We start from the raw sequence: 17249 nt of genomic DNA, 5'->3' as shown, positions 1-17249 counted from the left end.
AAAAACTTGTAAAACTCATGTTCAATAATTTAATCATTGAAGTACTTAAAAGAACAGAAATGTTATGTCATAAAGTCGAGTAGAATCAATATTTTTTTGTAGTTCCTATGCGAAAAGTCAGATGCCAGAAGGTTCTCGAATGGCGTTGTCGAGGCCTCCAACAAGATGGAGCGACGACTTGGTTAAGATCGCGGGATCGCGGTGGATGCGGAAAGCACAAGACCGGTCTGCCCCTATGTCCAGCAGTGGACGTACAAATGATGATGATGATGCGAAAAGTCCGAAGATTTTTGATTGACAATTAACTATCACATTGCCCTGTACATTACAAAATTATAAACCTGGCTCGCTCGCTCTTAGATGCTTAACGAATGAATCTACAATTTGCTATTTTCAACCGACTTCTAAAAAGGAGGAGGTTCTCAATTCGTCTGTTTTTTTATGTTGGTTACGCGATAACCACCAATTGTGTGCCGAATTTCTATTTTTTTTTTCTAAAGGATATACTTCTGAGGTGGTCTCATTGACACCAAGTCAGGATCTGATAATGGAATCTTAGAGAAATCGAGAGCAACCCTCGAATTTGTAAAGCACACCTATAGCGATTTTGGCATATTTAACACCAAGTCAAGTATTTAAATTCAGAAAGTATCATTTGGTGAACTGGACCTCATAAAAACTCTTAATTATGCTGTGTTTCAGCTTAATGGAATCGTTGTGAAATGCACTTTGGCTACAAATCACTAAATACCACGAAAATATTTTTTTTAACAAAAAATGGAACCGACTTCAAAAACCTTGAAAATATTTTTCTACTACTTTGAAGTCGGTGCCTCAGCACGAGGCAGCAGGAGTGATTGAAGCCCAATATATAGTATCTATGTAGGTGAAGTAGACGATTATAGTCCCACTCCTGCTAGCTCGTGCTGAGGAACAGACTTCAAACTAGTAGAAAATTATTTTCAAGGTTCTTGAAGTCGGTTACATTTTTTGTTAAAAGTTTTTTTGTTTCATGTGTCCATGAGTAAGTAAGGCCAAAAATAAATCATCTATAGCTTTTTTGTATATCTGGCAATTTTATAATCTTGTTTTAGATACCTTTTTTGACGGCGATATGGCCACTTTTTGTATGAAAACGGAAGCTCAGTGATGTACGAATACCGTTTTACTATGTTTGTTTCGGATAAATTGGTTTCAAACGACACTTTCTGTCAAAAATGTACGGCCTTGGTTCACGTACGTGTGAGGTACATACACATTTTCGGTGTTGCCGATTAGTTACATTTCTCACATTTCAGTGAAATTATATCTTAAATAAGCGTCATACACGAAATTACTCAATGTACTTTAAAGTTAATCTATATCTATACTGATATTATAAAGAGGAAAGATTTGATTGTTTCTTTGTTTGTTTGCATTGAATAGGCTCTGAAACTACTGGACCGATTAAAAAAAAATCTTTGACCGTTGGGAAGCTACACTATCTGCGAGTGCGACATATAGATAGGCTACATTATACTAAAAAAAATTAGAGATCCGTACTTAAACTTCAATAATGTAACCCAAGGTGTAAAAAAACACAGTCATAAAATGTAATTTAGATTGGTTTTTGGAGTATTTTTGTATGTTTTATTTCAACTGCAAATTTTGTTACTTTTACGGTCATCCCGTAAAATCCATATCGAAAATACAAACTGAAACATAGATGCACAGAAAAACCAGAAAAAGAGATCAGCTCTGGGAATCGAACCCAGGTCCTCAGCAATCCGTGCTTCGTGCTATACCTCTACACCACCACTGGACAGGAGTACAGAAACAAATTTCTCCTATGCACCACATATCTCAGCTTGTTTGATTTCTTATTTAGTCACTTAAGCAGCGACACTAGCGACATCTATGTTGTAGCCGTCATCGAGAAACTTTCAACATTCTGAGTGAGCGGTTACTTCCAATGGAGTGTTGAAAGTTTCTCGATGAGGGCTACAACAAAGATGTCGCTACCTACTTGAAACCATAATCACAGACTAATAAGAGATACTACGTAACCATAATTCGTGAGACTAGATTGACAATTCATTGTGCACAAGTGTTGCCACAGTAAGGGTAGTGTTGTTCGTGTCGATATTTAAAAAAACATTACGATATCGGCTTCTAGTACCTAGTATTTATCTATTACTTGCGGTGACAATATCAAATTCGTTTAATAATTTACTTTGCAATGTAAGATATATCATTTAAAGAAGTGCAAATACGAACCAACGACCATTATTTCATTTATTGTTTTGATTGCCCTAACCTTAAATCCACTTTATCTATTTATATGTGCATAATATCATTGCCGTCACCAAGTGCGCTAACCGAGGTAATAGCACTAAATAAGTAATAGTACAAGTACAGAAGCTTCTCTGCCGTACAAAAGTAACGTTTAGATCGTGCCTACTTTATGCTTCTCTGTCTAGCGCATAATTCGTGTTCACTCGCACGCGGCACGTGTAGTGCTAGGGTTGTTACGCCCGGAATACATTTGTGAAGGTTAGAAATGTCATTATCATTAAATGTCGTTTGAGTATAGTTGCACAATTAACAATGAAATGAAATGAAATTTATTGCGCATGAACTAAGGTACAGATGATTACATATTGCTTAATGTTGCTTTTGTGATGGCAGCCACGTTGGATTTGATTTTTTTTTTGGTGTGAAGATTCTATTTTTGAAACCCTTTCATTTGATATCCCTATTAAACGGATTGAAAAGAAATACGCACCAGAAAATTTTTGATGAAAGCCATCTTTGATAAAAAAAAATACCTACTATACTTACCACATTTTAGCGTGCGTTGCTGCAGTGTAGGTAATGCAAAATTTTATTTACTTTTTGAATTATTAAAATCGGAGGTTCCATTCGAAAGATATTATGAATTTAAAAATATCAATCTAACCAAAAAATGCATTTATTTACGTCGACGCGCCCCGGCTTCGCGCGGGTCGGGTGTAGTTTTTAGGAAATGGAGTTGAAAGAAGTGTGTGTGAATGAAGGTAATTAATTATACTCTAGATTGAAATTTGAAACTAATGCAAGTTAGCTTGGTTTGCAAATTAAAGTAACCTTATTTAATTGGATACTTGGAATAATGTGCTTTAAGTAGATTTAACAAAAAAAACTTTTTCAGAAAAAGGGAAGGGACAAAATATTCATGAGACATTGAATTTGATTTGACACATCAGAAATGTTTTTTTTTTATCTCTGCTCTGGCAACATTGGTTATTTCAAAGATTACGATTTTAGCACGGAACACATACTCCCGGAATTATTAAGTGGTGTGCCCTTTGCAGAACCCTGACTTTCGTTTACCATGGAAGACTCCCAGACAAACGACAATAACACTTGCGTAGTGTGTTTCAAGAATGTATTGTACTATTCAATTGGGGAGTGTGACCACCCCGTATGTTTCGAGTGTTCCACTCGTATGCGCGTGTTGTGTCTACAGAACGAGTGTCCGATTTGTCGACACGACTTGGCACGGGTAAGAAACTCTATTCAGCCACTCAAGAAAAGTGAAATCTGTGAACTGCTGACTGACTTAATTGGTGTCCCTTACAGGTGGTATTTACTGACACAGTGCAGCCTTACAAGGAATTGCGCAATCGTGTTTTCACTGACCGGCTGTTCGAGCGGCAGTTTAAAATCGGGTACTGCAGTCAGGAGATCAAAAATGCCTATGAAAAGTTGCTGGAGAATTGCTGCCGGTTGTGCAGTAAGATCCCGCCGTTCCGCACCTTTACTATGCTCAGTGACCACATGCGAAAGGTCCACGAGAGGTACTTCTGTGATCTATGCGTTAAACACTTAAGGGTAAGTTGAATTCTTATAGCCACAATTTATAATCAAAGGTTTCTGTCAGATGGTTTGAAAGTTTTGATACTTTAGGTATACAAGGGGTATCATTATAATGTACCTTAACTTGAAATATGTCAAAAGGGCATTGTGTAATGTAATTGTTTGATAAAACATCAACCATTTCATAATCAGAAAGAACTAATTGGAATGATTTGTTTATACAATCACAGGTATTGTTTAAGACATGTTGAGCTGGCATGATTGAATATTCTTTTAAAAATGTATAAGAGGCTCTATTCATACAACACATATTTTATTTAGCATAACTGTTGCTTACAACTTTGTCTGTCTTGTAAAAAGTTAATTCATACCTGGGGTAAGGTATAGTCTATATTAGAAAATAATTTTTGGCTTCAGTAATTTTTTAATTTCTCCAATACAAACAAAAAATCACACAATAGAGTTAAAATTTGAAAGAGTTCTTAAATATTTTCCATTTTACAATAAACATTTTTGAAATATTAAATTACGGCTCGGGTGGATAGACACATCAAGGGGAAAATGGGTTTAATGCTTGATTTTTACACTGCTTTTTACTTCGATTGATAGAAAATTAAATAGCAACAGTGAAAACCTTTTATTTTTCATGCATTGCTATATAATTAAATCACAAATTTTTAGTTTTATTGATTTATTTTAATTGATTTGATTGATTTTCAGTTTCATTTAAAATAAAAATTATTTAAAAACTATATAGAAACATTTTTGTTTGTGGCTGTTGACACCTTGATTACCATTGTCCTAGACGAAGATTTTACTTTATACACTAGAGCAAAAAAAGTAATTTTATGTTGCCTAGATCCAGCATAAAAAAACAACTTTATGAGCATGAGAAGTGAAATGAATACTGTCTATTTAATAAGTCAAGTATCGCAAAATATTGGACACATTTATTTCTTTTGTAAAAAAATAATTCTGCGAAAAAGTGTCACACAGTGTGATGTTTGTAACACGGATGTTTTGTTTAATTGAAAAAAGAAAAATACATTTTGTTATAATCGAACCAAGGGACTAATTATATTTTTTTAGGACACTATTAGCCTTTTATTTATTTACTAGCTTTTGCCCGCGGCTCCGCCCGCATGGATTTCAGTTATCGCGATTCGCGCGCTATTCCCTCGGGAACTATGCATTTTTCCAGGATAAAAAGTAGCCTATGTCACTCTCTGGCCCATAAACTATCTCTATGCCAAAAATCATGTTGATCCGTGACTCTGTTTCGATGTGAAAGACGGACAAACATACAAACACACACACTTCCGCAAATATTAGTATACGATAACGATTATGCTAGAAAGTAATTTAAAGTTATCAAACTGTGAATTCAGTCTAAAACTTGTGGTTTTGTAAATAAGTCATTATTCTATAGGATGAGCGAAATGTACCATCAGTCAAATAAGTGGTCTATCAATTTTCAAACAAGTTCCTATCAAATGTATATGTTGATGATGTCTCGCTGCTAAGTATTTTGTTCTGCCAAGCCAAACTGATTAGTTTCTCAGAAGTGTTATTTAATTTTGTTAACATTGTGTTGTACAGTCAAATGCAAAGACATTGACACAACCAAAGTTACAAAAATATGTATACAAATCCTCAATGTTAAGTGCATAAACTTTGGCTGTGTCTGTATCTTTGCATTTCATTGTATGTTTAACACATTGATATAACAATGTGTGTATATTTATTAAATGTTAAGTACTTGGATCTTTGAACTGGACAAATGCATTGGAATAATATGTTTAATTTTCAGTAGTCTCAGCATTATGCTCTTGTGTTATGAATCATTGCGTGTTTGCAAGGCAACATTTCAGAGAAAACTAACAGTTATGCTCTGTCTCATACTAAATAAATAATAAAGAACATAAATGTTATAAATTTAACTGTGTTGATGATAGAAAAGTTCAATATTTTTTTATAATTTTGTTTAGCTTGGAAACAAATAATGGAAAGAAAAAAATATTTGACTGATTTATAAATTAAATACACAGATTGAATAGTAAAATGCATTAATGTTAGTTTTTTCTATAAAACCAGCAACTTCACTCTCTTTTGTGCATTGTGAATCATAACCACTTCTAATAATGGGTATAAATTCTACCTAAAGATTGCTTGACGTCAGTCCATGCTATAGCTTTTGATATTTTGTAATTGTCACTATTACATGCATACCTATATTGATAACATAATGGGATTGAAGTGATAAGATAACCCATGGTCTCTTCTCATTTTAATCTGACTTTGCATTTACCTTGTAATTGTAATTGGATAATTGTGGATTTTTCTAGTATTATTTGCTAGTAAGTTTTTTACTTTGACTCTAAAAATTAGTAAGAATAAAATTGTTAATAATTGTTTAACAATTTTACACTAACAAAATCCGGTTAATATCTTGTCTGTTAACATGTCTTGTGTTACAATACAATCACTCATTCATACATTACATGTTTAAAGAGTAAGTTTAAATATTTTTTTTCATAGTTCTTATTGATTTGTAGCCAAAGCGCATCTCACAACGATTCCATTAAGCTCAAACACAGTATAGTTATATCATTTTATAACAGAGTACCGGTACCTACGGTCTTCTTTATCAGGGTCCAGTTCACCAAATGATACTTTCTGAATGTAAATACTTGACTTGATGTTAAAAATGCCAAAATTGCTATAGGTGTGCTTTAAAAATTCGAGGGTTGCCCTCGATTTCTCTAAGATCCCACCATCAGATCCTGACTTGGTGTCAATGGGACCACCTCGAAAGTATGTCCTTTAGGACTAAAAAAGATTTTGAAATTCGGCCCACAATTGCCGAAGTTATCGCGTAACAAACATACAGTAAAAAACATCGAATTGAGAACCTCCTCTTTTTTTAAAGTCGGTTGAAAACAGGGTCGGTATTATCCGGGCCGGGAAAGAGTGTCACCCTTTAAAGAGTCTTTAAAATAATTGTTTTTTTTAATACCACTTCAGGAGCTTTATGAGTAAAAATTATACTATCCTTTATAATCCACTAGCCTGTTACCCGCGACTTCGTCCGCGTAGCATTCGTTTATCGTTATCCCGCGGGAACTATGCAATTTTCCGGGATAAAAACTATCCTATGTCCTTCCCCGGCACTCAAATTATCTGTGTACCGAATTTCATCTAAATCGGTTTAGCGGTTTTGACGTGGAGTAACGAACAAACAGACTTACAAACTTTCGCATTTATAATATTAGTGGGATCTAAGACTGATATTGATTAACTAGTTGATCTACACCTCTTCTACACATCTCAAAAAGCGCCATCAAAATTTAATTTGTACTGAAAACTTGAAAGTGACGCCCCTTGCCACCTGGCGCCTAACGCGACCGCTCTCCTCTTGCTCCATCCCAGGGCCGGCGCTGGATATTGGAATACTAGATACGGTATTTGACTATTTTATAAATTAAAACTTCACAATGCCTGTCATCGAATAGAGAAACAGTTTTTAAGCTACCTTTACAAATAACAAAGTTATAAAGGTTTGAAATTCAAGATTAGACAGAGAAAGACATACCTACTTGCATGTGACGTCACAAGCAAGTAGCGCCATACTTGCTGCATAGAGAAAAGCGTTTGAGAAAGTGACAGGTATACAGATTTTCAAAAAATCATTATAAATCCAATTTTCAACCTATTTAAGTTTTCTCTTCGCTAAACACTGTCTGTATATCTATATTTTCATAATACTATATAAGACATGGCAAATTCAGGTGTTGACAAATACCGTTGTTCAGTCCAGTGTTATGTATCTTCAAATCAGCATTGAAGATTACACTTTTTAGCATTAAATATTATTGTTTTAATTATAAATATATAGGTAAGGTTGCCTGGAAGAGATCGCTCTTAAGCGATAAGGCCGCCTATTGCTTACCTTGTAATTTTTTCTGTGTGTATCTGTTTTCTGTATCGTTAACTATTTCTGGTGTACAATAAAGAGTCTTTGTATTGTATTGTATTCTACTTTTCTTCTTCAGATATTCACCAATGAACGGAAATGCTACACTCGTCAGGAACTTGCCCACCACAGACGAAAAGGAGATCTTGACGATACGTCACACAGGTATATTCTCCCAAATAACAATAATAGTTCTTTCATTAAAAAAAGACATGAGAGTATGATTTGCAGGGTTCTGTTCTGTGCCACCATGCAATTGCCGTTATTAGGAATCTTAATTTCTTTTCTTTTTTCTCCATCTTAATTTAAGATTTTTTATGAAGTTCAACATCTTTCTGACCAATAAGTGTACTCGAAAGTGATCGACGCTTCATTCTCGAGATAAATTCCACAGTTATATATACCACAGTATAACAAGTTTCCCTACAGTAATCCGACGGAGACGTCTAGACAGAGCAATCGTGCGGGGCGTGAGGGGTGAGACGCGGGTGGGAGGAGCCCCAGCCGCATACTTCGCCGTTCTTAGTTGCTCGGGACAAGTCTTCTAGGGCTATCGCTTTTTTTAACATTTAAATTTATAATAAAATGTATTATGGTGCATACGACATGTACTGTGAGTGCGTGCAAATCATCATCTCGCATAAATAAGGAACTAAGATTTCATCTATTTATATTATTATAATTTATTTTTTATGTAATTAAATTCAATAACAGGAACTTTTAAGTCCGTTAAGTCTAGAAACCGAAAGTATTTATCGGTTACTAATCTATGAAAGTATATTTTATAGAAAAAAAAAGTTTTTTATTTCAAAAATTGTATAATTTTGATACTTCTTACCCCTAGTAAGTATGCCACCTCTAATTCATTTTGTTTTATATAATTTCGCAAAACCAATATGTACCGATTCGTAAAAGACATCTATCTACCTTCCAAATTTTAAATTTGTGACAACCCTTCCTTACTTTCGTAAATACCTATACAGGCTGCGGTATCGCTCAACTTCAAAGGCGTCGGCCTACTGTAGGGAAAACTTGTTATTCTGTGGTTATACACCCGGAAGCTTGATTCGCAGTATGTACTTCCTAGATAAGTAAATTCAAAATATATTTATTTATCAAAGTATGTGTATCAAAGTGTGTGTACATAGATGCCTTATTGAGACAAAGTCTTATTAAGGGTCGATCAACAGTTTACCTATAGTAATTAGATTAGTGTGTTAAGCTCTCTGTTACACTTAAGTAAGATCTCTAGCACACGTACCTCTTACTGCCTTGTTGGGCTCAGGCTGCTTCTCACAAGCAGGAATTTGTAAAACATACATTTATTTAGACGAGGCGATTTAGGCTTCCCACTAAATGGACTGACGAAATCGTGAGAGTTGTGGGCAACCGGTGGATGCAAGTGATGAGTGGTCGTTCATTTATGGCGTTTTGAGAGGGAGGCCTTTGTTCTGCAGTCGACGTCTTCCGGTTGATGATGATTATTTTTTTTATCAATAGAGGCCACCCCCTCTGCGAATTCTGCGAAGAACGTTTCATGGACGCAGACGACCTCTATCGGCACCTGCGTAAAGAGCATCTCTACTGCCATCTGTGCGACGCCGACGGCCGGAATCTGTATTACGCGTCGCATGCCTCGCTCGCGCACCACTTCCGTACCGACCACTACTTGTGCGAGGAGGGAGAGTGCGCCGGTCAACATCTCACGGCTGTGTTTAGAAGTGAAATAGATCTCAAAGGTACACTTTATCTAATCTGATTTTCATAAAGTTTCTGTTCCTAATTACGTCAGATTTCCAGGATATTTATAAAAGTCATCTTACGTAACACACTTTTTCCCACGCATGATAAAAATATGCACCTGGAGCGGTACAACTAAGGGATATTTAAAAAACGAGCTCATGAGTCTCAATGGTTGGCAATAACGCGCCTGTGATACCCCTCGTAATCCGTGATCTGCATGCTTGTTTGCCCCCATTTACTTATGTAAAAAAACTTACTGTGATGAATGACATCTCCAAAAAATTTAAAAACCGAAAGTTTTTATTCAATTTCGATTTTGTATTTGATAGAAATTTAAAAATAATACCGATTCGAAATGTTATTAATTTTACAGCAAATGTTTCAGATCTGTTCGCTCACGAAGGCGCGCCCCTGCCACAGCTAATTATCAATGTGCACGAGTAAACCTCGTACTTACACGTTGCTTAGTCTCAGTGTGCGTGACTGACGGTACGCTTGCGACTGAGGCCACGTTCGAGCTACGCACACATAGACTTGTAGTACGGATACGTTTAAAACTACAATTATAAAATGTGGAGAGCCGCGCCTTCGTGAGTGAACAGATCTGTAACTTTATAGCAATAATTCAAGGAATAATCAAATTCAAATGACTATTTCTTTGCTTCGGGTAAGGTTGTTTAGGTGACTGCTTAGCGCAAGAAGCAGTACGACGAGCGCGAAGAGCAGTGCGAGGAGCATAGTGTGGCGCACGCAGGGGTAACAGAAGTGTGTCATGTTGCAGCGCACAAGGCGACAGTCCACGGCAAGGGCCTGGCGCGGGGCGCGGCGCGGCAAGCGCGTACGCTCGAGTTGCAGTTTAATATCACGCCGCACCCTCAGGCGCAGCGGACGCCACGGTATGTGCTATAACTAAGTACTTATAGAACAGCATGTTATACGTAAAGGCTGACAAGGAATATAAAAAACCTGACGCGAGGGTAGTACTTCTACGTTTTATATTGCAACATTCTTTACACTTACTATACTATAACCTATCAGTCATATTGACAACGGTGTTGGTGATGTTATTTAAAGGAATATTATCTAATCCGTCACACTTTCTATGGCAAATACTTTTATAAATTGTGAATTATTTTCCTTCCAAAGCTATGGATAATCTTCGGCATTTTAACGCACAAAAAGACAAAAGAACACTTTAAAATACCACGCGCAAACAACGTTAAACTTTGACAGCAATAGACAGATGACATTTGAATTTAATGTTACCAGTGCAAGAAATGTGTTCTATTGGTTTTCCGCAATATGGCGAGGTTTTTTTAATTCTGGCCAGCCTTTATATGGGTGGCAGATTGATGATCTAATTTCATTCAATAAATTTACTCAGACAACGTACTTGGTGATGCTCTAGAATGCATAGAGGTAGTGATGGTGACATTCATGGTTGCTGACGTGTTTGGCACAAGTGAACAAACTTTATTTAACATTTGGAATATTTAGGTAGGTTATTTTGACTGAACACCCTTTTGTAGATATTTTTCAAGATTTTTTTATCGTACTCGTAGTGACAAATGTTTCCATACATTGGCCGATGTTCGCGGTATTCCACACCAAAGGTGTGACTAGATATTGAATAAAAAAAGAAAAAAAAACCTTGTCAGGGATGTTCAATCACAATAATAAACCATCTGCTGAAATATTCCGGAATAATTTTCGGACATCTTGTATAATAAAAACTGCAGAACTACAGATAGAGTATATATCGTAACGTGTCGTAGTAAAAATTTAATAAAAAGTATTATCTACTCTATGATTTCGTCACCATATTCCGTCGGCCACCGTTTCATTTATGACGAGAGACCAGCAACTGGCATTTTTTTTGTGATTGTAATTTAAGATGTCCAGAATAATACAGCATTGTCTTTTTTATATTCAACATAATAATTATACTAAACCCTGTATAACAGAGATCGCGATCGCGACCGCGAGCGTGAGCGCGAACGCAGCCCGAGCCCTGCGCCGGCGCCGCCCGCGCCCTCTATCGACACGCGCAGCAACGAGCACTTCCCGCGCCTCTCCTCCGCGCCGCCCGCGCCTGAACTGCTGCTAGCTCCCGGGACCAAATCTTACAACGGTAACACTACCAGCGAAACTTCACAGTATCTAGAGTATTTCATTGATTCATACTTTACCTTGCCTCTTCGCTAAAAGCAACCAAAACAAAGGATTGGAGAAACACAGTTCAGTAATTAGTGTAGTTCATTACAGCAGTGTATTAAAAACTGTCCTAAATTTCATTTTCTAAATGGCACACGGTTGGGTATACCTAGCCGATTATTCTCGCGTAATTTGCGCGTAAATCAGCCATATTCGTACATACAACGGGTTAACTAACGAAATGTTACTAGTAACATTTCGTCTAAAAAGCAGCTGGTAGAAAATTAGCAATTCGTCTAAGTAGCAAGTGGTCTAAAATTCTTTGACTCGAGATCGACGGAGCTCCGCGCTGAGACGCTTCGCGCCTTGACGCTACTCTAACCTAACCGACGAATGGATACTTACCCATTACTACATTTTGTTGGATCGTGTATGTTAATTATAAACAATCATGATCATAATGGTGTCATAAGTTGTCTTTGCGGTATGTTGATGTGTGCTGTATGTGCAGTGGGCAGCGGTCTGGCGCGCAACGACCGTAACTTCCCAGCGCTGGACGGCGCCGCCGGCTCGCGGGCCGCCCCCGCCCCCGCGCCCGCTCCCGCTGCCGCCCGTGCTCCTCCCGCCGCCGCCATACTACGAAACTGTACGTACACACATAACCTTACCAGTTAGATCATTCATATTCATATTCATATTCATTTACCCTCTTCACCGCCAGAGTCATCCAGTCGTGACAGCCAATGGAATGCCTTACACGCCACGGTCATCTATACATGACCAACATGCACCTCGAAAGTAATCCTTCTGCAATGGAATTAAATATCAAGTTGATTTGTCGCTGGTTTTTCTATGGCGTACAGAGCCTGTCACTTTATTCAAGAGGTTTTTAAATAAACATAATTTGTCTTTGTGGACACAAGGTTTACATATTGTTAAACGTTTCAGCAAGAATTTTGCCGACTTTTTTATGAAGGCTTGTAAAGATAGATTACGAAAAAAAACCCAACTGCTTAATAAACTAAAAGGAAAAAACAAGTCCAGTCCGGTGCAGTACAATCCTTTTTGCCCACTAATTTAAGGACACGTGGTACCCGCATGGCGAGGCTTCTGTTTCTTGTCGATTTGTCCTACGAGCATCGAAGATAACGGAGTTGTACAAAATGTGAAAAACCTGAACTAATGCAAAGTGTATAAAGTGTCCGGAGCTGTAGCGCCTTGCCTTTAATCTATATACATAATTGTAATCCAGTTAGCACCTGTAATTAAAGTTTCGTCAACATTACAGCCAAGCCGAGCATGTCAATTCAGTTGCACAGTCAGCCAACGAGCGCGAGTAACTTCCGTCTCACACAGACCAGCGGGCACCGTGGGGCTCCGTCCTCGCGCCGGCCGCTCGACGAGGATTTCCCTTCACTGGGAGGCCGGGACGACTTCCCCTCGCTGGGAGGACGTGACGATCATCCCAGCATCGGGGCCGCTTCGCACCAGCCCCCCAAGGTACAATATGTACTAGGACTTGGTGATGTCGAGTGCGGAAGTGCCTCCCGGAAGCCATGTGTTCTCACTAGGATTGCGGGAGCGTATCGCTTCAAAGCGCGCTTTACGAAACCCTAAAAAGGTACCATTACCAAATTTGAATAACAAGCAACTGTGTGTCGATTTAAATATTAACAAAGTTCAGATAACAAAAAATACATCTGAGTTTATTGCGAATTAGCAAGGTAAAGGTTTGTAGTTGATCGATATGGACCTGTGAAAAGTAATGCCTGAACCAATTAATTAACTATCTGGGTTCACTAAAAGGTATCCCAAGAAAAAAACTGGGTAGTCTTAGTAGAACGACCTAACTAAACTTAAATAATCTAAGACTTATATTACAGCAAGGTTTTGGGGCTTGCTGTCTGTCGTAATGCACACTACAGAATTAACCTGTTTTTTGCTTTGCTCCCCAGGTAACTATGATCAACAGTCAAGAAATGGAGGTGTTAAAGAAGAACACAACAAATGCTCAACCGAAAAAGGCTCAACTGAACAGCGAGGCGTTCCCCGCGCTGTCAAGCGGCGCCGCGCCCGCCGCGCCCCCCACCTGGATCACCGTCAATAAGCAAAAGGAGAAGCCCAAGCCTCGCGCCGAACCGCCCCCGCCGCGGGAGCCCGCATTCAACCCCGTCGCGGACTTCCCTACCCTCCCCGTCAACAAGACAAAGAAAAAGACACCCCCCCAACAAAAACCTCAAACTCAACCCCAAAAACCACAACCGAAACCTCAAATCATACCTCAAAAACCCCCGCCTCAGCCCTCCGTCCAGACCAACAATACTGAGGCCAAACTCAGTAAAAAAGAAAAGAAAAAACTGAACAACGCTAAAAAAGAAAACTTGTACGATATAGACATGAGTCTCGTGAATGGCATTGAAGATTTGCGATACGTAGATCATGTTACGCTCGCGGCTAGTGCGAATGCGCCGACGCAGCAAAAAAATATAAAGACCGTGGATTCAGCGCCTACGGTTCCGGAGAAAAACAGGAACGGTGGCAATGGAGGCAACGGCGATTTTAAATTGGCCGTACAAGAATACCCGCCGCTCAGCTCTAAATCTAGCAACGTTGTACCGGTTAACAACAACAACAACGTGTTATCTATGAAATCCGTTCTGAAAAGCAAGAAGGTTCCTAATGGGGTGCCGCCCGGTTTTAAACCGCGGCCGGCGTGCGACGGCATGACTTTCACCAACTCGTCCGGTCAGACGTTTTCGGCGCCCGTGCATTCTTACATACCGCCTCCAAACTTTGAGAATAGAAATCGCGCTCTGGTGCAAAAGTTTGCGGTGGCCTTAGGAGGTGCAGCAGCGGTCGAAGATTTCCGGGTGGCGTCACGAGCTTTCCGGGATAGTCTTATAAGTGCTGATGAATTTTATTTGCATTGCGAGTCAGCGCTCGGTTCGCAGTTAGAATCTGTGTTTCCGGAGCTTGTGGCTTTGTTGCCAGATATCGCTAAACAGCAAGAGTTGGTGGTAGGTCGGGAGACACAACTAGAGACTTGTGGCGCATGCGGGCAGTTGGTTACGCGGGAGGACCGCGCGCCGCACGACGCCACCCACTGGCCGCCGCTTGCGCCTCGCTAGCGCTGACATAGTACAATTTACCGCTGAACTCAGAGACGCCATTGGGTAGACTAGATTTTTAAGGGACTACCCGAGGTTTTCATCGATTTTTGACAAGTTTTTGAATCGTATCTCCTACTTTTTTGCACTACAGATAGGATTATAATTCAAACGGCTACCGGTTCTTCAATCTTTTATCTCAATATTTGTCTACCGGATTTTTAAGAAAATGAATACTTCATTTTGTATGTTTTTTTTTTAACATTGTCTAAAAAAACACTTATTTCGTATCTCTATTGACGTGAAAGATCTAACATATACGAAATCTACATATTTGGGTTCGTCTTTGACGTCTCTAAAAACGTGTCGAGGGTTTTCATTTGAAACTAATTAACACAAAAGTTATGGCCATAAAACCAGTTTTTTGGCCTAAAATTGTTCAACTTTGATGCCAAATAACTCGAAGGCAATGAACTTTGAAGTAAATATGGGATACTAAGCCACAAAAAAAACATTAGAAAATTAAGGAATTCAGATCGAAGGTCATTGGGGCATGGGATCCCCTTAACAGCCAAAAGTATTTCGAATGCGAGCTAAACGTGGAGCTGTCCCGTATGCATGTAATCTAATGCAATGTGTGTTATGTTTTATTTATAAAACAATGCGGTTAAAATTTATAATAGATATTTAATTTTATACATATATTAATTTATTCAGTTTATATAAATTTGTAGGGGAAATCGACACAAACAACTAAATATATCGATTGACGTCTCTGAGTACGCCGGCTAGCTCCTTTGGTTATCTTCAAATACTCATTTCAATTTCACATTCAAATACTAAAGTCCTAAAGTTAATAACTTTGTATATAGCTTCTCAATATTGTGATTTGGTTCTTGATACAAGTTAACATGTACCAGCCTGTAACAAGGCACCTAGACTGTATAGTTAAAAGCCAGAAAAGTTTTTATAACATTGACATAAGATTGTATTTCAATTGGCCTGAGTAAAAAGTTTTTCACTACATTTATGCCTATATGTCAAATTTTATTTATTTATGTTTTTTCTTGTAACTTCTGAAATCGCAACCATTAGTCTGTTAACTAGAAATCTCTACAAAAAAAATATCTTTAACTGGACGAAACTACAGTAGACTGTAGGTTAATTAATAAATACTATAAAATCGAAGATTATACTTTATAGTGGACTAAAGTTTAGTCTGGTTTGCCAGCTGCATACTTGCATCATGCAAGAGCCAACTGATACAGAAAGGCAATCTTAATAACCTAAACTCTAAAACCTGTATATAACACAGACAGATCGACGATCAATCTAACCATGTTTGTCGCTTGTCGAATAGTAAAATTGATGTCTCTTGAATCCATCCGTGTAATAGATAGCAGTGGTGAAAGTGTCTTGTAAGTATTTAAAAATAAGAAGTGAACTGCGTTATTTGCTAACGAGCCAATTAGTCTATGTAAAGATTGTGAACCCTTCGGTCATATTGGGGGCTAGCAGAATCAGTGTGTTCATGATAAATAAATTTCTACATCAGTAATTTAGACATAATTTTGTTAGTTTCAAAGATTTCAATGGCTGGTTTTATAAGTCACAAGGTTTGGTTTTCCTTTTTGCCAGGTACCTACTTATAATAATGGACAGAGCTTACTGACTTCTCGCACGAGAGGCCGCGACTCACTTTGTCGCTTATTGCATCCATTCCTATGACTGTCGCAGAGACGCTGAGCAATAAGCGAGGACATGGCGCACGTGCCAGTTGAAATATACTGTTTAGTTTGTAAAGAAGCGACTAACGATGTGAAATATTGTTTCAAAGTTTACATTTATTATATTTTTGTACCATTCGAGTAGAAGTTACTCTAGTTTGTGTAAAATATTTTTGTTAAATAATTTTATTCGTTTTATTCCAACCTTTAAAATTGTACTGAGACTACTGAGTGTTAGTACTGACAATACAAACAGTTATAAAAAGTTATAAATGATTATAAATAAACACATGGAACTGAAATAAACAAACATCTTAAGCAAATTATCAAATCATTTTAATTTTTCCGATTTACTTTTTAAGTTTGAGTTACACATCATTTTTTTTTTTCATTATATAAATGAACGTCACGAAAGCGACGTTTTAGTTGAGTTTTTAACCGACTTCAAAAAAGGAGGAGGATCTATGTTCCGATGTTTGTATTTTTTTATTGTGGACCGATTTTCAAAATTATTTTTTTAATCGAAAAGGTATTTATTCTTCTGAGGTGGTCCCATTGTCGCCAAGTCAAGATCTGATGATGGGATCCTAGGGGAATCGAGGGCAAACCTCAAATTTTATAGGCACACCTATGGCGATTTTGGCATTTTTAGCATTAAGATGAGCATTTACATTCAGAAAGTATCATTTGGTAACCTGGACCTGATGA

General features: G+C 37.9%; 1 protein-coding gene across 1 annotated transcript; it reads left to right on the top strand.

The window, feature by feature from the left end:
• Nucleotides 1-3237: 3237 nt before the first annotated feature.
• Nucleotides 3238-16726, top strand: LOC141428949 (E3 ubiquitin-protein ligase ZNF598). The gene is made up of 9 exons (XM_074089028.1): nt 3238-3523; nt 3601-3852; nt 7890-7975; nt 9311-9549; nt 10335-10449; nt 11518-11684; nt 12219-12353; nt 12996-13207; nt 13663-16726. Exons 1-9 carry the CDS (start codon nt 3353-3355, stop codon nt 14833-14835), a joined length of 2550 nt encoding a protein of 849 aa, XP_073945129.1. The 5' UTR covers nt 3238-3352; the 3' UTR covers nt 14836-16726.
• Nucleotides 16727-17249: the final 523 nt, after the last annotated feature.

The sequence above is a fragment of the Choristoneura fumiferana genome, chromosome 6, assembly GCF_025370935.1.
Source record: "Choristoneura fumiferana chromosome 6, NRCan_CFum_1, whole genome shotgun sequence".
NCBI lineage: Eukaryota > Metazoa > Arthropoda > Insecta > Lepidoptera > Tortricidae > Choristoneura > Choristoneura fumiferana.
This window is presented reverse-complemented; position numbering and strand designations above follow the sequence as displayed.